This window comes from Beta vulgaris, chromosome 5, assembly GCF_026745355.1.
Source record: "Beta vulgaris subsp. vulgaris cultivar EL10 chromosome 5, EL10.2, whole genome shotgun sequence".
In the NCBI taxonomy this organism is placed as follows: domain Eukaryota; kingdom Viridiplantae; phylum Streptophyta; class Magnoliopsida; order Caryophyllales; family Amaranthaceae; genus Beta; species Beta vulgaris.
Window position 1 is genome coordinate 2,558,028 of NC_079206.1, and position 21,332 is coordinate 2,579,359.

General features: G+C 36.0%; 4 protein-coding genes across 5 annotated transcripts; 2 read left to right on the plus strand and 2 right to left on the minus strand.

Annotated features, from left to right (window-relative positions):
• Window positions 1–212: 212 nt before the first annotated feature.
• LOC104892178 (probable WRKY transcription factor 41) lies at window positions 213–3,471 on the plus strand. Its single transcript, XM_010678017.4, has 3 exons — window positions 213–1,205; window positions 1,316–1,444; window positions 2,060–3,471. The coding sequence occupies exons 1-3, from the start codon at window positions 865–867 to the stop codon at window positions 2,694–2,696; spliced, it is 1,107 nt and encodes a 368-aa protein (XP_010676319.1). The 5' UTR covers window positions 213–864; the 3' UTR covers window positions 2,697–3,471.
• Window positions 3,472–4,437: 966 nt separating this feature from the next.
• On the minus strand, window positions 4,438–9,076 carry LOC104892180 (hypothetical protein). 2 transcript variants are annotated; one of them, XM_010678020.4, is made up of 4 exons: window positions 8,532–9,076; window positions 5,035–5,052; window positions 4,748–4,935; window positions 4,438–4,662 (listed from the first exon to the last, which is right to left on the minus strand). In XM_010678020.4, the coding sequence occupies exons 1-3, from the start codon at window positions 8,908–8,910 to the stop codon at window positions 4,748–4,750; spliced, it is 585 nt and encodes a 194-aa protein (XP_010676322.1). In that variant the 5' UTR covers window positions 8,911–9,076; the 3' UTR covers window positions 4,438–4,662. The 2 variants fall into 2 exon arrangements, with proteins under 2 accessions (XP_010676322.1, XP_010676320.1); XM_010678018.4 differs by having other exon boundaries at window positions 4,438–4,646; window positions 8,532–9,072.
• Window positions 9,077–10,816: 1,740 nt separating this feature from the next.
• LOC104892181 (protein SEH1) lies at window positions 10,817–15,577 on the plus strand. The gene is made up of 8 exons (XM_010678021.4): window positions 10,817–11,158; window positions 11,606–11,717; window positions 12,494–12,594; window positions 12,719–12,796; window positions 12,973–13,128; window positions 14,067–14,179; window positions 14,435–14,561; window positions 15,137–15,577. Exons 1-8 carry the CDS (start codon window positions 10,997–10,999, stop codon window positions 15,266–15,268), a joined length of 981 nt encoding a protein of 326 aa, XP_010676323.1. The 5' UTR covers window positions 10,817–10,996; the 3' UTR covers window positions 15,269–15,577.
• A 572-nt stretch (window positions 15,578–16,149) lies between these two features.
• On the minus strand, window positions 16,150–17,810 carry LOC104892182 (hydroquinone glucosyltransferase). The gene has a single exon (XM_010678022.3). It carries the CDS (start codon window positions 17,779–17,781, stop codon window positions 16,327–16,329), a length of 1,455 nt encoding a protein of 484 aa, XP_010676324.1. The 5' UTR covers window positions 17,782–17,810; the 3' UTR covers window positions 16,150–16,326.
• Between the last annotated feature and the right edge of the window lie 3,522 nt (window positions 17,811–21,332).

Sequence of the window (21,332 nt, forward strand, 5' to 3'; positions counted from 1 at the left end):
AGTACAGTATAACAAAGTCAGAAACCACCCAAAGAAAAACATGAAAGACGAAAAATCATATGAGTTCTAGAAGCACCATAAATTTTTGGGAAAACACAGCAGAATTTGCTTACTTATATAAGTAAATAACAATTGAACTGTATTATGACTTGAAAAGATTCCCTGCCCACGTCTATATAAAGTAATGTCCTAATCATTGTTAGATGCAACAAAATTTCCAGTAAACCAAGAAAAATATTATTAAAAAATACGCGTAAACATAAGTTTGAAAGAGTCCAAGCCCTCATATTTTTACCCTTTATTTTCCAACTTAATCTATTCTTCCCAATAATGGACCAATCAGAACAAGGTTTGAATTAGTCAGCACTAAATACTTCAACTCAATTCATTCCTTCTTCTATACTTTGATTGATATTTTGACCATAGACTAGTCTTCTACAGACAAATTATTTGTCAAATAATCGTTTACTAGTCAAATTCTCTCTCTTACCACTTCTAAATCATCCTTTAAAACCAAGATCATCACACTCCATTTCGAGCAAATTAAAACTGCACTACACTTTCTCTCTCCTACCTCAAATATTTCAACTGTTTGTTTAACTTCCACTTTGTTTTCAGCTGTTTTTTTCAACCAAAAGAAGAAAGAATAGAGCAAACATAACATTTCCTGATATCTTCTTTTCACCATATTCTTCTTCTTGCAAGTTTTCGTTTCGTAATAGAATCTGCAACACCAGCAAAAACATGCAATTTACGTCGAGAGAGAAATAATAATAATAACTGGCTGGGGAAAGTCTGATATACATCAGGTGCTTCAAACCAGAAAAAATAAAAAAGAAGAAGAAGAAGAAGCCGGTATCTTATATGAAAATGGAACTCAATGCGGGCAGAAATTACGAGCAACATTCGTTGGCCGGGGAGCTAACCGAGGGGATTGAGCTAGCTAAAAGGCTAAAAGCTCATATGAGTACAGAGGTACATGCAAAAGAAACAAAAGGAATGTTGGCAGAAAGGATATATTCTTGCTTTCAGAATGCCCTGGTGATTCTAAATATGAGTGGATTGATGGAACAGTCTCACCAACATGTAGTGCCATCGAGCACAATGCCTGAATCGCCACTTTCGGTCATTGGAAGTCCGAAGAGTGAAGATATCAACCCGGCTTCTTATACTCAACAAGATGACAGAGATTTATCAAAAAAGAGGTAAAGTTTTTCTAGCTGAACTTCGATGCATTTGCTTCAAGAACTGTACATTTACTGGTTAAAGAGAAATCATAAGAAGTTTCTAATATTTTTGGGGTTGCTTGATGCAGAAAGATGATGCCAACTTGGACAGAGCAAGTAAAAGCAATCTCTGAGAATACGACAGAAGGACCACCTGAGGACGGGTATAGCTGGAGGAAGTACGGTCAGAAGGATATACTTGGAGCCACATATCCTAGGTAAGCTTTTGAGAAACCTCTGATTAATAACCAAGGGCATATCACCTTAGTATTTTGGGTCATTCTGGGAAAAGTGGGGGGTAAAAGTTCCGATGAACTTCCATAACACCCCTTATTTGTTTTGCAAAAATTCTACAATACTCATCACTTCCCAAAAATTGCAAAAAAAAATATAGTGTGAACTTTTTTTACATCATGTTTAAAAATTAGAAAGCCTTCCTAGCTTTTGGCTTATCAAGACTAATATGGTAAAAACTCCCATCAGATCATGCATTAATTAGCACCAGACAAGATTTCCATCAGAAGAATTGTTAAACATGTATAAAAAGGTCCCAAGAGTTCTAGAAGCAGAGGGATAGGCATAATTTAATGTGGACCAACCTTTTTATTTGATGACTTCAAAAAAATCTCATGCAATCTGTACGGAGAATGGGAGAAGCAGATATTAAACCTGACTAAAGACTTTTCCAAGAGTACAAGTACTGCAGCATGTTTTAAGCCTAAAGGAAGAAATATTTCCAAACCATTTAAAATATATAATCAGGACAAAAAGAAAAAAAAAGGTTGAAATTTAGCTAGAATTAGAAGCTAATGGCAAAATTTCTACAATTACAGAAGCTACTACAGATGCACGTACCGTAAGCTTCAAGGCTGCTACGCTACCAAGCAAGTGCAGAGGAATGATGAAGATCCCATGCTATTTGACATCACCTACAAAGGGACTCATACTTGTACGCTGGCCCCACGTTCAAAGTCTGCACCAACATCACCACAAAAAAAAGCATACAACAAACAGAGCCATGCTCCCATCACAGTATACCACCACCAGCCTGATATGCTATTAAATTTTCAGACAGGACTAAGAGTTGACATTCAGAACCTAGAAAATCAAGAGACGGGATTTCTTTTTCCTACACAAGGATTTGGATCCGAAAACCTAGGTTTTACGCCATCATCAACACTCAAGGATAGTTACCCGTATAACAATATTACTCAGTCGTTCATACAATCACCTGCCACCTCGGAATCAACCTACTTCTCCACATCACCCTGTAACATGAGCAGCTTTGGAGGAGTTCACTACGGACAACATTCTGAATCAGAGATACCAGATATAATTTCAGCCACTACTTCAGGAGCCAACTCCCCAATGATTGACATTGATTTCACACTAAATCAATGGGAGTGCTATCCTAATTTTGTGTCTGATAACCAAGCATTTCCCACCAACTTCTCTGAACCTAAAGAATAGCCATCAACAGCAAGAAAACCATCCAACTTGAAATGCCAACAATTGACAACTTTTCGGGGATGTTTCCATGCTATGTATCCTTTAACCAGACAGACAACCAGGGAGGGTTAACAATGAAGTCACTATTGCCTGTATATGATCATAGAAGTACCGTCTAGGAAATAAACGAAGTTAATAGTTAATACCTAATACAACAAGATAGAGGAATGACAGCTTGTACTTATTGTACAAGGGGTCGCTGGTACAAGCAAAGAGCTTCATGCTAGTTGACAACGATTTTGATTTTTTTATTTTGGGAGGTTTCTTTCCCTCTAGTACCCTTAATTGTTCAGTTATATCCAACAGCACTTCAATCAACTATGAAGTTAGAGTGAATGTTGCTGCATTCTTTTGCCATTTTAAACACTAAGACAGTTAATATTTGGTTCAGCCTTAATAGTAACCTCTATTCTAAGATGATACTCCTTCCATGTGGAAGCAATATTCATAGTCACTATTTTGGTATGTACTGGAAAAGTTGTCACATTTACCAAACATGACTGATTATCTTATATGCCTCCACTTAGATGTAATGGAGCAAGGATGCTATTATAAAAGGGTAATTCGGTAAAACCATGACGAGTCCTTAACTATGAGGTTTGTGTCTAGGGACAATGTGACGATATTATATAGTTGTTACATGGAAATTTATGCAGATGGATATTATTCTTAATATGACATGTAATAAGGATGGTAAAAGTATGAAGAAATTTATGCAGATGTATATTATTCTTAATATGACATGTAATAAGGAATGGTAAAAGTATGAGCTACGCCCTACAACTTTAAGAAACAGGTTCCTTTGTGGCTCATTAAGGAGAGGGAGTAGACATAGCCAAGAACACTTGCAAATTTGTATTAAGAGCAAACACCAATAAATAGAAGACATAATATTTGCTTGGAGAACCCCAAAGAAAGTAGGAAAAGTTAGTGTACATCTAGGCATTTTCACTTCTCTTAGATGGTGTTTCATTGATTACACGAGCTATGGCTTAAAATAGAATCTTTATATATTAGAGCCAAAGGACCCCCGAATAAAAGGTATACATTAAATATTTTTCAAAATGGATAGGACTCTAGTTGAGAAAGTAGATAAAGTTTATATCTCCTGTAAGTAAATACTTCCTCTGTTTCTAAATAAGTGCAACACTTCTTGTTTTCACGTTTGCCAATGCATTATTTTAACCGTTAATATCTTCAATTATCAATAAGTAAAAATTATAAAAAGTTGATATTAAAAAAATTCACATTCAGACGAATCTAACAAGATCCCACATGACTATGTTTTTCCTAAAATGTAAATCACCAAAGCTAATTAAAGTTTAAACTGTGAATAGTAAACACTATGCAAATGTTGCACTTATTTTGAAACGGAGGAAGTATTATCTTATACTTTTACTTCTCCGCCAAGAATCCTCTTCACCTTCTCTCCACAATCCAACAGCAAGCGCTTGATGTAAGTGCGCAAATGGAACTGCATAAATTCTGAACTCAAAGTTGGCAAATGGTAAGATTTGGCTTCATAACATCTTTACCATTTTAGAAGAGTATCATGATGGATTATCCTACCAACGTAATAGACTTAACAACAATAAGATGATGATAGAAAAAAACCATACTGCTGCCTATCAAATTTGGAGGTTACTGAACTCTAGATAGAAGATTGAGTCCAGGCAAGAAAGTAGAATGACCTGAAGAAGAATGCAGAGAACAGATGGAAGATATTATAAATAATTGTAATATAGGGAATATGAATATGCTAAAGACATTACAACCAAGTGAGCTCAGGAAAACCCCATTTTCCCAGCAAAAGATGTTTACAAGATGCTCCATGCAGCTACATTTGACAGATGCGATGACATTAATCTTGAAATTCATTAGTTGCTGCAGCAGAAGGCATAAATAGAACATCTGCAAATGTAATATGCTAAATACTTAAAGCACAATCTAGCCTGAGAAAATAGAACACTGTTATCAACCAAATTTGGCAAGCACGACAAGACAAAGAATACCTATGAGGAAGAATTTTCGTCTTTTGAACCTGTAACTTCAGCAGATTGGTTCTCTTCTGAATTTGTAGGTTCCCTCAAAGCTTTTCTTAATCCCAGCACAATGAATAAGTTTGTCAGAGTGAGCAGAGACTCAGCCCCACCATGCAACCAGTCCACATTAGAGAGGGAAGTTCCATAGTGTACCTTTGCTACCAGAAACAACTTACTAGAATTCAGGCATCAATCCAAAATAGTCTCCTTAAAAGAACATAAAAAAATTATCAGTTAAACTTGATGAAGTCACTTACCATAGATCCCAGCAGGAACTGCCAATGAGGAAGAAAGAGCAGCAAAATCAAACAACGGACAATTAGTAAAATTAAATCAGGAAAAGGTCGAATCAAATTAAATTGAACGAGTAGCTGAACTATGTAATAAAGAAGATCTTGAACTTCCGCTAGGACTAAGTGAAAAATGGAATAGATCAACAGACAAAAGTTCACGCAAGTGTTTTGTTTGAAAGCCCAAAAGTCCAACATGAGAGTGTGAGGACATGTGCCAGTTCTTTGTCCGAGTTATGAAAGACTACAAAGTGAAGTTGAAGAAAAATGACAGAAAAGTGGATGGAACCACAAAGCCTTGTATTCTAAGTAGAGAGAACAAAATATTTACACAGCTGTGTAATATTGTACCGTGAAACTTTTCCGTGTTTCAGCATTCGACTTAGACTTAATTTCTTTGATCTAGTTTGTTTAAGATTCTTGGATATAATATTTCCTTATTAATTGTCAATTATTTTAAGAATATAGAATATCAGTTTCCTGTACTTATTGATTTTGAGGCCTAGGAAGAGTCTAGAATATATCCTTCTTTCAGAAGGGGTTCTATAATCTATATAAATACAGCTGGGTCACTAATTTATGTAAACCGATGATCACAAACACTCTTAGGAAGCTTGTTAAGTGTTCTTGAGATAAGTGTTTTGTGTTTCACAGTCAAGGGAGACTGGAGATTGAATGATAACCAATGATTGTTGATTGATAAGAGTTCTTGAGATAAGGGTATTTACTCTACTTCCAAGGAAAGGGTTTTCCACATATATTTGGCATTTGTCGGTACTTCTTGTTTTTGCATCTTATATTTGTCCCATATTTTGCTATTTGCTTCCGCTTGCCGTCTTATAATAAAACCAATAATATCTAGAGTTTGGACCTTGACAAAATCTTCAAATTGTCTACCCTTCATCTCTGGCAATAAAAGGAGAAGTACACACTAGAAAGAGGTCTATCATACAGCCTTTTATGGTCCTCACAGATTCACTTTACCCAAATAAGCTCTAGTGAACCTATTGTTAAGTTCATGACTCACATACATGAAACACTTTCAGGGAGCAGTTGACCCGACACGAACGGTTGAGCATTTTTAACATGAATCCGACACGACAACCCGTTTAATTACTATTCTACTATCAATATTGTTTGAGTTAATATATAAGATTTATTCTTTAATTGTCCGATTTGGTTTATTTCGGTATGATATTAGTATATAAGACGTAGGTTAAGAAATATATGACGTACATCTGTTTATCTTATGTACATATGCACGCTTGATAAATGGGTCAATAAACGGATCGGGTAAACCATTCAATAAATGGGTCGCGTGAGGGTTTAGTCTTGTTGACCTTTTGAATAAACAGATCGAGTTAGAGTTGAGGGTTTTCAACCCATTTACCAATGGACCCGACACGAATTTGACACGACACGATCCATTTACCAGCTCTAATCGAAATTGGACAAAAATCCTCTCAAGTACTAATGATTCTAGGATCATCAAATTCACTAGATACAAAACTATCTCAGATAGGTCAAAGGGTCAGTGAAGCACACAAATAAAATTTCGAAGCAACTTACCAGCAGGCTCCACTCTCCAGTATCCAGGTTTAACATGTTATGGCCACCAAGATCATGATGATATGAGACTTAATTCAGCCAAGAAAAGCCATATGAAGGTTCTAACTTCCCCCCCCCCCCCCCAAAAAAAAAAAAAAAAACCCCTTGCCAAGGTCAGTGATACTCATCTATGAACACCTGAAGAATGTTCCCTCGATTTCCAAATAAGCACACAAACAATCAACAAACATGCGAAGACCTTTAACCCCCATGGCCCTGTCAAAAGCCACAAGTTCTACTATTAAGACCTGACTGGTAGCCCGTGGACATATGTATAGAAGCAGTGTCTGAAAGACAATCAAGAGGGATGTAACTCTTCCTCTTAGAATCTAACCTGTGGCACTCCAAGTCCCGTTTGTATTTTGTATTAGAATTTTTGTCTCATCAGCCAGTTTTTCTGATATACACATCAAAGAGATTTGGGTTTGAAAACTAAAAGGCTATAATTGCCTCTGGAAAGTGGTGAAATAGTGAAGCTGGATACAATTTCTGCCATTCATATTTGAAATACCAGAATGCTCTGAGCAGAAAGACAAAAGATATATATATATCCTCAGAACACTTGTCAAATCAAATGCTCATACAAAGATGGCAACCAACCACTAATGATATTCAAGGGGGGACAATGAACTATTGTAGAAACATAAGAGATTTTATATAATAATTTAATCACAACAGAAGCTAGCAAACTACACGGAACTACAGCTATAGGTCATCGAGATAAAGATTACATATATATGGTTGTTTTCTTATTCTTTGATAAATCTTGTATATATACTATATAGAATGCTCAGAACTAGTACATAGTCTCAATCAAGTGTATAACCACATTCCAAGGCATAAGCCACAAGGTGATCGATCTCCTCTTCATTTATGACTCCATCAATATCAATATCAGTGTAATAGATGGCACGATCAGCTCTCCAACTAGGCACAAATGCACCAAGCCTCCGAAAGGCTTCTTTCAGTTCTTCCTTATTCAAGTGGCCATCACCATTGATATCATGTCCCCTGAATATTGACCTCAGCTGCACTTCATCTAGAGTTGCCTCATGGCACTTGGACTGTGAGGCATTCATGTTCTCCTGGACCTAAGAGGGGTTTTAATACAATAGATGAAGATTGTAAATCACTTATTGCACTAACTCAAGATCCCGGTTGAGTGATGTTATAAAGGACCTTAATGTATTGTGCTTGCTAGGATTCCTAGCCTTACGCTATCTAAACGCAGAATGACTGCCTTTTCTACAGTGCATAAGGAATCTGAACTTTCTTCTAAGGACCACAAAGGGGATCAGATTCCCCCTTCATTATACAATGTATAGGCATCTCTGACGATAATATACTTTTTCCTGATCCCATACTCTTGTAATCACAAAAGTCACATATCTCAACTCAAACCAATTGCTAGAATGTGGTAATCTGCAAGAAATCCTAAACAAGATAATCCACCACAACCCAATAAGTAAGTAGGTAACTCTTCTTCCTCGATTTCGTGCATTCTTGATCAAATTCCTTTTTATCCAGAAGCACCCTTCAGTTTCAAGTTCCCTCAACAATCATCCTAGCTTCTCTAAACTTATCAAAACAAAAGCAAAAATAAACTAAAAAACCACCTAATTTCATTAAGATTTGCCACATATAATGAGTTTCAATAAGGAGCAAAATTAACAGCAAAAACCCTAAATTTACAAACATCAAAAATGCCATATTCCCCATAATTCCAGCAAGGAAAATATAACATACCCACAAAAACCTAACTAAAAAGCACTGAAAAATAAAACCCTTTTCACAATATTAAACAAACAACAACATATATTCAAGAAAATGAAGATTAAACAGAAGAAGAAACTTACTAGTAGCACCCACAAATGCAAGCAAGAAATAGAACCCAAAAAGAGTGAGTTTTGGGGCGGTTTTAGATTTGGTGATGAAGTAGAGAAAACCCAAATAAGGGAAGAGAGAGAAAGCGAAGAGTTGAGAAGCAATGCTTTGTGAATCAATGTTGGGTGCCCATGGGTCTACAGGTAAAAAACCATAGACAATAACTTGTCTGTTTCTTCTTCTACTTGTTATTGTAAAACTGCTGCCATTATTGATGGAGTTGAATTTGCTATTTTCCTTGATTTTGAGAAATGAGGAGGGTGGAATTTGAAGGGAATATGAAGGAATTGAAGGAATGAGTGAAGTTGGGATTGAAGTAGTATGAACATAGAAAATGCAATTGAGTGCCATTAAAATCTGGGGTTTAGATAGCTTCTCTGTTTCACACCTCCTGCTTGTTATTGTAATTGTAGTGCTAGGAGCCAGCGGGATTTTTAAGTGACCGCCGGTGATTGCCACCAAAATACTACAGGTTATTTATGATAATTCCCTTCTTCAGGGACGGTAAAACTATTGTAACTTGGGGGGTTGGGGTGGGGTTGGTTCATTTCAACTTTTTATGATTTTTTAGGTTAAACTAGTTTTTATGTTCGGGGTATACGTCTCGGATTATTCACCAATGTATATTTGAATTATTCAAAAATAAAAATAATATTTCATCTTGAAATGATTTTTTCTTTCATAAAGACCAACATGACTATTGTAGTGTACTTCTAGTTGGTTAGTGCATTAGCATATCAAAAAAGATGTTGTGGGTTCAAATCTTAAAACATGCATTTTTATTGTTAGAGGTTAGTTGTCAAAGCAGTAGTATGAGACCCTTTTGTTTTTCATTCTCTCGATCTCTCTCCTCTCCAAAAATTACCTAGGAGTTTGTGATTTGAAAAGTGTAACATCTAAGTGAAAACAGAGGAAGTAGTTATAAAATTAACTACATGCTATTTTCTAAGGGTGCGTTCTCTTCACCTAAATAACCTTAAACTTATCTGAACTAAACTTAATAGACATGATTGTTCTTGATTCAACTTATTAAGCCCTTGCAATTGTAAATACTACCACCCAAAATCTGCTAAGCCCTTGCTCTATGTATAGAGATTTAGATATAATTCGTAGGAATTATAAGAACGTTGTAAATATAAATCAAGAATATGGGATTAGCCAATTGCGTACACGAGTAAACAGAAACATGAATGAATTTTCTTGCATTATCAAATGAATAAAATTTAAGCTTATCATTTTTCTTTGGTTTTCCAGATGGTTATATTGTATAAAATGACTACAAAATTTAGCATATAACTTATTTTCTTTGGTGCAATATATGCTCTATTTTGTTCTTTAACGTACATGAAAATCCTAATGTCTCTGCATACTTGAACAGGTGTATTAATAATTGGGACGATATAGTTACTTTGTTTGCTTTGGATAGAGCCACCAGTGATGGGGATGAGCAACACGAGAAGCTTAAGAGAGATTGAACTGAAGGACGGAGTACAGCGGAGACTTCTTCTGGAGGTTCAAACGAGAAGCTTAAGAGAGATCGTCTAGCGGATGTTGTTAGTAGTTTTGCGGATTATCTCAAAGAGTATGTGAGTAAAGCGCAAGGCCCTCCGAAACCGAGTTTCCAAGAGATCTACGATGTAGTCTATAGTGTTTTTTGGGCTTTCGGGTCAACAAGTGCTTCATGGTGTCAATAGGTTTGTGAACGGGCCGATGAATGAGTTCGATATGCTAAAACATCTATCGGAGGAGCAAAAGTTAGACTGAATATTATTATATATTAGTGATTAGTAGTTTTATTTCGTTGGTTGTAGGATCGAATTGCAATTCTAAACTTTAGCTTGGTTTGCCAAACAATATTTGAATTTGAAATTCAAGATTTGAAATTCTATGAATTCCCAAACAGCTTGTTAGAATTTGAAATTCTTAAGTTTCCCAAACATTGGACTTGGTATTGAATTCCAGAAATTGAGATTATGAATTTGAATTGTACGGTTTAAAATGAAATATGGATATCCAAACGCAACCTTATATTATTTACTTTGAACGAGCTAGCGAGCAGTCGAACCGAGCTAATCGAGCTTGAGTCGAGTCATGTTTCTAATCGAGTTGCAAAAAGATTAACTAGCACGGACACGAATTGAGCAAGGGCTTAACAAAATTAACGAGTTTTCAAATTAAATCGAGTAAATTTTTGAGTTTTCGAGCCGAGTCGAGCCGAGCAGGATATCACTCGCGATCGATTCGTTCGATTAGCCGCCCTCCCAGCCCTTAGTCGCTCATTTCAAAAGAAGAAGGGTGGTTAAAAAGAAATACTCCATTCAGTCGGAGAAGGTGGAGAAAGAGGAACAGCAGTAGAGAGGAGCGGGAAGTTAAACCCTACACAGTTGACAGTGCTCATAGTAGCCAAGGAAAGAGACAAGAAATAGGAGAGAGAAAAATGGAGAGAAAGTTGGCGACATTGGAGCGAGGAACAGTTTGCTCAGCTTGGAATTACAGCGCTCAAAGATTAGCTTCTGCTTCCATTAATGGCTACCTCTCTATCTTCGATTCTCCTGATCCTGCTTCTTCCTCTTCATTCTCTCCTTCCTCCTCGTTTCAGGTGTGCCCCTTTTGTTTCTTCCAATTGATTGTTTCTATTTTGTTTATTTTTGGGTACATATTCATTTTGTATGGAACATTGGATTATATGAAAGATTATCTTTTTAATTGCTGTTTATTCTTTCTTTTTCTAATGCTTGTTTGCTGTAATTTTCAGTGTGAAATTAATTACACATGTAAGTATTTTAGATAAAATTGAGATTATGAGTTTATGAGTTTATGATGGATGCTTCCTTAACAATCATGAAGATCGGGAATTTTGATGTAATTTCGAATTATGCTTTAGTTTAGATCAATGTGGGTGTAAAGTGATTATTTGGAATTTGGAGTCACTTAAATGTTGATGTATTTGGGAATTAAGTTGGTGTGGAGGCTATTTACTTCATTGAAGCTGCTGAAGTTGCATGATGTAACTTTTATTTGACATGACATTAGATTGTGATTTTAGGTACATAATGGTAGTGTTGTGAAGGTGGTATGGGTTCCTCCAGAGTACGGAGACGCTGTCGCCTGTCTTTTGGATGATGGTACTTTGTCATTGTGGGAAGAAGTTGCAGAAGGTAACTCAAATTGTTATTGAATTTTTACTGAGAAATCATTATGCACATTGTATTAAGTTAATTAAAATTATTTATTTGCTATTGTTGTGGTTTAGGTTTTTCTTGCCCTTTTGAATAGTTTCTGGACTGTACATCCTGGAGAAAGAATTAGTTGTGAAAACTAGTTACGGGCTTTGTTTTTTAGTATAGGCTGTGTAAGCTTTCAGCTAGAACAATGGCGGCTCCAACCTTTATGTAGATGAATAAGTAATAGCAAGAGCAAATATATTGTACTTCTACATGTTTGTTCCCTTTATGCTACTTACAGAGCTTGGATATAATGCTTCCAAGGATCCGGCTTTTGAGATCAGTTCCAGGAAAATTTAAGTGATATTTATGTTATGTGTAAAGGTACTACGGGAGGATTCTGCCAAATTTCAGGCTGTAATTTGTTTAACTTGCTATAAATTATGTTAGAAATAATAAATTCAAATACGCTCTCATAAGCTCCATCATTTTCATTTTACAACTACAATAGGTCCCAAATAGTTAATAAGTTTAGATTAATTCAGATTTATGTAAATAGTTTACGTCCTAAATAGGAAGGTAGTTTTGGAATAAAAGCACCTAAGATCAAACTTGTTGATCCAATCCTATGGATTCTTTCCAGAGAATCTCAATGCAAACCTTGCTAAGTAGTAAGACTCTCTATTTTGGATTTGTTAAGGGTGTTGTATTTGCCCTCAGTTTTTCAATGATCTAAATCTTGAACTTTTGTGCCTCCCCTTTCTATCCAGATGGGAAATCTCTTCAGTGGAAACTCTGTACCAAGTTTCAGAATAAAAGTGCTCGTGTGCTGGATGTTCAATTTGGAGGCTCTTCAACTTGTTTGAAGTTGGTAAGTGTAACCATCTGTCTGAGCCTTTTAGTTTACTGTAACCTACTTACTAATTTTGTTAATTTTTTATGCGTGTTGAACTTCTCTGAATTTATTCTTTGGTCTTGTATACCTTTACTTGTAGGTTGCTGCATATTCAGATGGGTATGTCAAGGTGTTTGAGCTCCAGAATCCCTTAGAATTGAACACTTGGCAACTTCAGGTATTTTACTGCATGAATTTATATTATGCTAATGCATTACCATGATGACTACTTAGCTTCGAGCTTTCATTTAGTAAGAGAATCTGTTATAGTAGGTTCTTTTTGCAGTTATCTTCATGAATTTGAATACAAGGTCAGAGTTCTAATTAACAAACTCTTAATGTTAAATTGCATAGGCCGAATTCCAAAATGTCATCGATTCAATATCTAAATTTGCGAAAGTTTCATGCGTATCAGCATCCATTTCTTGGATTCCACAAAGAGGTGAAAGCCAGCAGTTGAGCTTTGTTCTAGGGTTCAATTCAGATATTCCAGAGCTCAATTCTTCCAAGGTACAGTTGCATCTGATATGTGTTTGCCAACTTTTCATCTTCATATTCATGCACCTGGTGTTTGTGGAACTTTGTGACGAGTGATGACCTGATCTGCACTTAATGCTGCAGTGGGATGATAGGCTCATCTAGCAGGTTCACAGGCCGCTCTTATAGCATTTTCAGCTGTATTATTTATTTATGTTATCGTGGTCTTGTATAAAGAGAGAGTATATCCGATTCCCCCTTTTCTGCCACTTCTCATTGTGTGTGGTTGCTGTCACCGCCCTTTGTTATACTAATGATATCTTTCTCCCTCCCTCTCCTCTCTCTCTGTCTTATTTTTGTGTTATCGATACTGCTCTTTCTAATGCTGTGTTGATGGTCATCATGCAAAAGTATATAAAGTAGTTGGGGTGACCTTGAAGAGTTGACCCCAAGGAAATTGACAATTGCAAACTGTGAGCAATCTAGATAGATAGGGATAATTTACATTAAATTTGAAGAGTGGTTAAAGGTAGGCTACATACAAGTGACTTCCCTAAGATACAATCAGTGATACAGTCCATAGTGGGTGTTTTGGTTACCGTTGTTTGTTCGGGTGATGCGGAGGCCACTTGCAACTTAGATCATATTATTACATTAGACTAAACTCACAATTCTTAGTATTACGTTTTTGTTGCAGATTCTCTTTTTCAATTTCTCGTTCACTTTTTTTTTTTGGGGGTGGCTGGAGGGTGCTGAAATACTAATATATAAAAGTACATGAAAACCATGTAAAGCGAAACTTTATCTGAACCTAGTTTATAACTTTATTTGCAGAGGAAACCAACCTGAGTGTATGGCTATGGCATGCCAACTGTGCCTTGGCAATTATGCTATTATCGCCTTTATCGGCCTTAAAAATTGATGAAGACCTAGCCTGCTTAACCAAATCAATTATATGCTAGTGATTTCAGGTCTGGGAGTTTGATCAATTGCATCAAAGGTGGCTTTCTGTTGCCGAGTTGGCATTACCTGAAAACAGTGGTGATCCGGTGTATGCTGTTGCATGGGCTCCCAATATTTGCAGGTAGCCGTCACCCACATTCGTTTCTTTTCTTATCCTACTTAAAGATCATATGTCCTGATTGTTGGTTGAGTGGCCCTTTCTGTGTGAGGCATCCTATCTATGATCTTGCAGAGTGACTTTGGCAGTTTTCTTATCCATGACTGTAGCATATTAATTGCCACTGATCACTTGTTTATTTTGGTAAAAAGAGAGAACAATGTGTCAGACTCTTTTGTTTTAAGAATAACTGAATTTCTGCTAAATGTGCACTTACAGGCCGTATGAAACAATATCTATCGCTATTGAGAAGGGTATAGCAATATGGCATGTTGGTTTGCACCCTGATGTTGATGGACATCTCTCAGTTAAGAAGATTGCTTTGCTTCCAGGTCACCAGGGAGAGGTATGACGGCAATCTATTTACTTTATAATTAGTGTGTGTTTTGATAGGGAATTTGCAAGGAAAGGGAGCAATTCATTTTCCCTGGTTTGGATATAATAACATGGGAGAAGGGAAGGGAAGGAGAGGAAATTGGAAAGATTCATTTTACTTTTCCTCTTAATTAACCAAGTCCTTCCTATTGCCATGTTTTGCAAAAATGTTAAATTATGCAAAACCAGTATTGGAAGTGTCACTCTTCCCTTCCTTTTCTTCGCTCTCTGTCTCCTTCCATCCCCTACCTTTCAATTTATGATCGCACTCCAAGAAAAGTGTTAGTTTCTAAGGTAATGTTTCAGGCAGGATCCTTAATCAGTGGTTAGAAGGAACTTTGATACGAGTAAATGGATAATGAAGCCAAACAATCTTTAAGTAGCAATGTAGTACACCATTGAAACTCGGTTAAATGATTCGAGTAAAGTTTGCCACTTCTATTGAGCAATTAGGCTAAATGTTTCCGTTATCCTTGAACGATGCATCTTTGAAACACTCTCTTTTGTGGAACTGCTGAGTGATGTGTGGCTCTTTTGTGAAAATAGGTATGGCAAATGGAATGGGACATGAGTGGAATGACATTGGCCAGCACTGGGGGTGATGGGCTGGTCAAGCTTTGGCAGTCTAATCTGAATGGTGTCTGGCACGAGCAGGCAATTTTGGAGCCAACCTCATAATCTTGAAATCGTGCTCTGCATTACCTGAAGTCCACCTGTATTTATATTGTAAGGTATCTTATGAAATGCAGCCATGATTTTTGTATGTCTGGCCGTACGGTTAACGAATATTAGAGCAATACGTGGACATCATGTGTAGAACATTAGCTTATGTCAAATTTCCGATAAATTCGAGTGGATAATAGGTGGTTTTGGAAACAGGGTAAGGATTTCCTGTGGTTGAGCTTCGTTTGTACTCCAATCTTTGAAGAAATGATGTGCCTTTTGCAGTTTTGCTCTTTCAATACAGAAAAAGGATGAATTTCGGAAGCTAAGATGTCTAGAAAGAGAAAGTTCTTTTACAAGCGTGTCAGGTATGGCTCACAAAGCATAGAAGAGTATAGTCCATGGTGTTCACCTACAGAGTTGTGACTCCGAATTTTTCAATATGCGGAATACAGAAGGTCACGCCTAAACCTAGCCCTTTGGTGTTCACCCTTTTGCCTTTTGGTAAGAACTCACGCGGGTTATAAAACTCATTCATACCAAAGTAAGAAGCATTAGCTTTATCATGTGGGGGTTTTGACAACCCAAAAAAATCTTTGACCACTTGACTCAAGTCCTAATGCTAACATTAATTAAGCTGCTCACAAGAGAGGTTTCCAACACTACCAAATGACACAAACAAAACAGATAGACTTAGTTGCTCATTCAACCATTTTAGATAGCTCAAGCCATTGAGATCACCTTCTGAACCTGTCCGAATTATCGGTCCGATGGGATAAACCGGTAGAAAATTATCTTCTTGATGACACTTTTCCATCAAGTGTTTGAAAGCTGCTGGTTCAAGGCCAATATAAACATTGACCAAAATGCAACTCATAAAGAAGTTCAACTTGCAATTAAAAAAGTACAAAGGTAGTATATTCGACAATCATAATGCAGCTCATATTACAAGTTCAACTTCATAGTTGTTGATGAGAATAACATGTTCCCCAATTATAAAAAAAAGCATGTGCAGGTAACATAACATTTAATAAGAGGAAACACTGCTAACATAATAGAATAGTTGTATTTAGCTAATTAAGCACACCCATTTGACCATTTCCTATGATCTTGTGATTCATCATTGCTTGAACTACCTTTCCTAATGACTCTTTTGATGACCCATCTTCGTTTAAAGCTATGTTAGCCTCATGATTCAGTGCTCTCATATTATCTCGTAATAATTTTCCTTGCTCTCCTTGAATCAAACACTGTGCATATTGAGCAATTTGATCTCTTTGTATCAACCCCTTCTCATGTGGTTTCACTCTTAATGCAACTTTTAAATCTTCTGCCAATAATACCGAATTCAACTTTTGTTCAGCATAAAGTGGCCAAGCAATTAAGGGTACGCCATGAACTATACTCTCTAAGATCGAGTTCCACCCACAATGTGTCACGAACCCACCCGTCGAGCCATGACTCAAGATTTGGATTTGGGGAGCCCAAGAAGGAACAACTAAACCTAACCCTTTGGTCCTACATAAAAACCCTTGTGGTAAATACACAAGTGGGTCATCAAAATCATTTATACTAAAGTAAGAAGCATTAGCTTTATCATGTGGAGTTTTAACAACCCACAAAAATCTTTGACCACTTGACTCAAGTCCTAATGCTAACTCTATAACTTGCTCATGAGAAAGGTTCCCACCACTACCAAATGACACAAACAAAACAGACTTACTTGGTTGCTCATCCAACCATTTTAGGTAGTTCAAACCATTGAGATCACCTTCTAAATCGGTCCGAATTATCGGTCCAATCGGATAAACAGGTGGAATTTTATCGTGATCTTGATGACAATCTTCCATCAAGTACTTGAAAGTAGCCGGTTCGAGTTTGAAAAAACTATTAACCAATATACCAACAGCTTTAGAATAACGTTCCTTCATGTCAAGGAGAAACTTGTACGATTCATTTTTCCTACATTGAGCCGCATCCGGAAAATCAGCACCATGAACCGGAACTGAACCGGGACAAAATTGAACCGGATCAGATATATCTCTAAATTCACACGTGTGCATGTTATGGAGATTTTGCATGGAAAAACCGAAGCACAAGCCCAATGCACTAGTGAGGAAAAATATGTAGGGCAAAATTCCAATTTCTCGGGCCAAATCACAAATGTCGGACCCAAAAAGATCAACGACTACGGCAACGAGTCGAGTTGACTCGGATAAGACTCGGAGCGAGTCACGAATCGCTGGGAGAGACCGAGTCAGGGTGAGTTTTATCCGAGTCTTGATTCGGGCATCCGAATGCAGGTCAGTGAGGTCTACAGGAGAGAGAAAGAGGTGAGAAATGGTGTTTGGGAGAGTTTGTAGAATAGAGAGTTGGGATTTTGAAGGAGGGAAGCCATCATTTGGTATAAGAATTGTTATGGTGAAGTTGAACTCGTTACTGAGTCGCCTCGCTAACTCAGTGAGTGGGATCAGATGACCTATACCTGGTGTAGGTATAATTGCTATATGTGGTGCTGATTCTTGCATTCTTAAACTTTTGTTTTATTTATGTGAGTGGAGTTGATGATGTTTTTGCATTTCGAAAGGTATATATAGAAGTATAGAACCTTTGATTCTTAGAGCACCTCCATTCATGGGGCACCCCATTTTTTCTCTCTCCTCACCTTATTTGTCCACCTCATTTTCCACTACCTCCCCATTTTACCTTACTCAAATTTGAAACACATACCTCCACTCATCTACCTCCCCATTTATCTTCTCTCTCTTATTTCCTATACTCCACCACCTTTTCTCTCTCCTACTTTCCCATACCCCACCAATATTTTATCTATTTATTATATACCCCACCACCTTTTCTTCATTTGGGCACCTCCCCTAAAACTTGAGCATCCTCATTAAATGGGGAACCAACCCCACTCATGGGGAGCCCCATTTGAGGAGAGAGAGTCCATATGGGGAGGGTAAAATTTGCCATTGGAGGTGCTCTTAGAAGCACCAAAAGATGAGTTGGCTCTTTCAGCCAGTGGGAAAAATAGGTAAGTTAGCAAGCAAACAAATAAAAAAACTAATATGAACCCGGTGTACACTAAGTACTTAGTGTGCATCCGACCCATCTCACGTGAGTTGTAATGATTAAAACTTTCAGTTTTTGCCGCGTTTAGTCTTACACTCTTTCTCTCTCCTGATACCTTCACTCTCCTGATAGTGTATTTTGAAATGATATAGTATATTTTGAAATAATATAGTGTATTTTAAAATGATATAGTGTATTTTGACATGATATAGTGTATTTTGACATGATATAGTATGTTTTTACATGATATAGTGTATGTTTGTTCTGAACACTGTTTTTGTTAAAATTTTAGAGCAAGAGAATCTCATTGAAGAGAGAGAAAATTGCGAATTTTGAAAAGTGGAAGTGACTAGTTTGTAGCGTGGCACATGCCTGGGCCTGATCCACAATATTTTTAATGTGAACCGGGTCCACGTAAGACGGATTGACACCAATGGGGAATACTTCATTCGTTTATAATAAGTGACACACTTCTCACAAAAAAGTCTCATGCATAAGAGAGAGTTCTGTCTTTTATTAAAAAACAGATGTTGGTATATATTACAAAAATTTGAACGGATCGGGTTCACAATAGGTTATTGTGAACCCAAATTGACTTTATCACACAAAAAATCACTACACTCCTATGAATCTTTATAAGTGCAACGCATTGACTTTTGCATTATTCACACACCTCACTTTCGACCGTTATTTTTAACTAATATTGGTGGATTTGTTTTAATGAATATTTTCATAATATCAACTTTTTATAACTTTTACAAATATATAATTAGAAATGTTCCTGATCAAAGTTGTGCGCTGACAAGCGTGAAAGTCAAACTGTTGCACTTATTGAGAAACGGAGGTTAGTATATTAGAAAAAAAAAATCGACTATATCATACGAAATATATCAGAAAGTTTGCTATATCATACAAAAATTGACAATATAAAAAGTGATTATGTAGTAAGACAATTGATTATATCAAATGAAAATTGATTATAACAAATGAAAATTGATTATATCAAATGAAAATTAAATATGTTATATAATTTTGGGGTAATGTTATATCTAGCCCTAAGGGCTACATATAAGCATTAAATACATTTCTTTAAATGGAAACAATTTAAGAATTCAAGACACATTTTCACATCAACTGAGGTAATAAATGCTTGATTCAATATTTTATTTCTATTTTAAGCACCTTATACATAACCCTAAGGGCTATATATATCATTTTCCATAATTTTGTAATGCAGGAAGTTATTGTAAACCCGATTCCACCCAAAATATTTTGAGATTTTGAATTCAAAAACATAATCAAACTTGTCATTGAATACTTTGTTGGTCGATTCTCATTAATTTATTTGTCCCACTGTGAGTGCCAAGGTGTTTATTTCGTTGGTTTTTCAGCTTTTGGCAGGGCACTGTGTAACCGTACGTACTGTTTAGGAAACAACATTATTTCATATGTCATATCCCGAATTCTAAAAAGACTATATGTTCTTTCTTTTTGAAGAAAACGTAATAAACGTTGCATTTTATGGTATGTTGCACTTCTACCGAGTTCTACGTGTGAATGTGTGAAACAGTGAAAGAGATATTTAACGGGTAATTGTGGATTGGGCTTGAACACGAGTAAGAAGAAGAATTTACGGGCCGTAACAAGTGGCTTTTTATGAATAAGAGGAATGAGGGTCCACGTCCACTTGATGTCCTTAGTCCAGAAGAATGATCCACCGTTTCTTGTGAACCGGATACTCTTTAACTTAATTGGGCCATTAATTAGCTACAACCTACCTATGTATATTCAAAACCCAAGGTAAAAATAAAATAAAATTTAAGCCTCGAATTCATAACCTCTAATTTAAGATACAAATACACTATATTTTTCTCAGAAAATATAAATACGTTAACCAACTATTCTACAAGTTGGTCCATGTGGGAAAAAAAATATTTAAAGACAAGATAATATAACTTTTCAAATAATAAACTACAAATGTATAATTTTATATAATAATATCATTAAGCTAAGGCTAACAATGGCGAGTCTACTTTTCGATACCCCTACATTAGAAAAAAAGCTATTCAAATATATATATATATATATATATATATATATATATATATATATATATATATATATATATATATATATATATATATATATATATATTCTTCTAAAGTTGATGGGAATATTGATGGATAATCATATTGTATCACTATATAGAAAATTTAAAAGGAACTTAAACAACATTTTTTTGAGAATAAACTAATGACTACAACTCTATTTTTCCACTTTTCTCAAGTGTTTGATTTAATAATTCAAATTCATATTGGTAAATGATTTGAAATGTCACCAGGACGAACAACTAGTTTGTGTTATAAAAGGATGGGGAAAATCGCAAAAGTAATGTGGAATCCACTCCAGTTACCTATCGGGCTATCAAGAATGATTAGCCTAGCAGTGTATGAGTCTTTGCACATGAAACTTTTTGATGTTCGTGGCATATAGGTGGTAAAATCATACTGTTGGAACTTAAACCCACTTGTTCTCACATACTATAATGAGTTATCAAACATTGGAGAACAAGGAGAAAATATTACTAGCAATTGATTTTCGTATGGACCATATCCTATTGACTCACAAGTGAACCAAATAAATTATTTATCAATTTAACATATACTAGTATGAATTAGTATCTGCTTTCAATCTCCAAAAAAATTCCAATTGTTTCTATATTTCAAATGAAATATTAAGAAATCGCAATGACTAGCATGGTATATATTTACATGAGATTCCACTTTCTTTCTTAAGCCAGTTCCTGATAGAATTTAGTTGATCCATGATTTATCGTTTAATTGTTTCGAGTAGTTTACAAAAACCTTTTTTTTTATGAGTACAAAAATCGTACGGTTTTTTCACCATATATCCCTGACAAATTTTTTTTGCACCGTATACCCTTTCAACTTTCCAAATTCACCATATACCCCTCACTTTTCAAAAAATACATTCACTTACCCTT

Bases quoted from the DNA above. Each gene is read 5' to 3' on its own strand.
- LOC104892178 (XM_010678017.4), top strand. From the start codon at position 865: ATGAAAATGGAACTCAATGCGGGCAGAAATTACGAGCAACATTCGTTG. The intron at 1,206-1,315 runs GTAAAGTTTTTC...TGCTTGATGCAG, and splicing joins AGAGATTTATCAAAAAAGAG to AAAGATGATGCCAACTTGGA. The intron at 1,445-2,059 runs GTAAGCTTTTGA...CTACAATTACAG, and splicing joins CTTGGAGCCACATATCCTAG to AAGCTACTACAGATGCACGT.
- LOC104892180 (XM_010678020.4), bottom strand. From the start codon at position 8,910: ATGGCACTCAATTGCATTTTCTATGTTCATACTACTTCAATCCCAACT.
- LOC104892181 (XM_010678021.4), top strand. From the start codon at position 10,997: ATGGAGAGAAAGTTGGCGACATTGGAGCGAGGAACAGTTTGCTCAGCT. The intron at 11,718-12,493 runs GTAACTCAAATT...CTTTCTATCCAG, and splicing joins GTGGGAAGAAGTTGCAGAAG to ATGGGAAATCTCTTCAGTGG. The intron at 12,595-12,718 runs GTAAGTGTAACC...CTTTACTTGTAG, and splicing joins CTTCAACTTGTTTGAAGTTG to GTTGCTGCATATTCAGATGG.
- LOC104892182 (XM_010678022.3), bottom strand. From the start codon at position 17,781: ATGCAAGAATCAGCACCACATATAGCAATTATACCTACACCAGGTATA.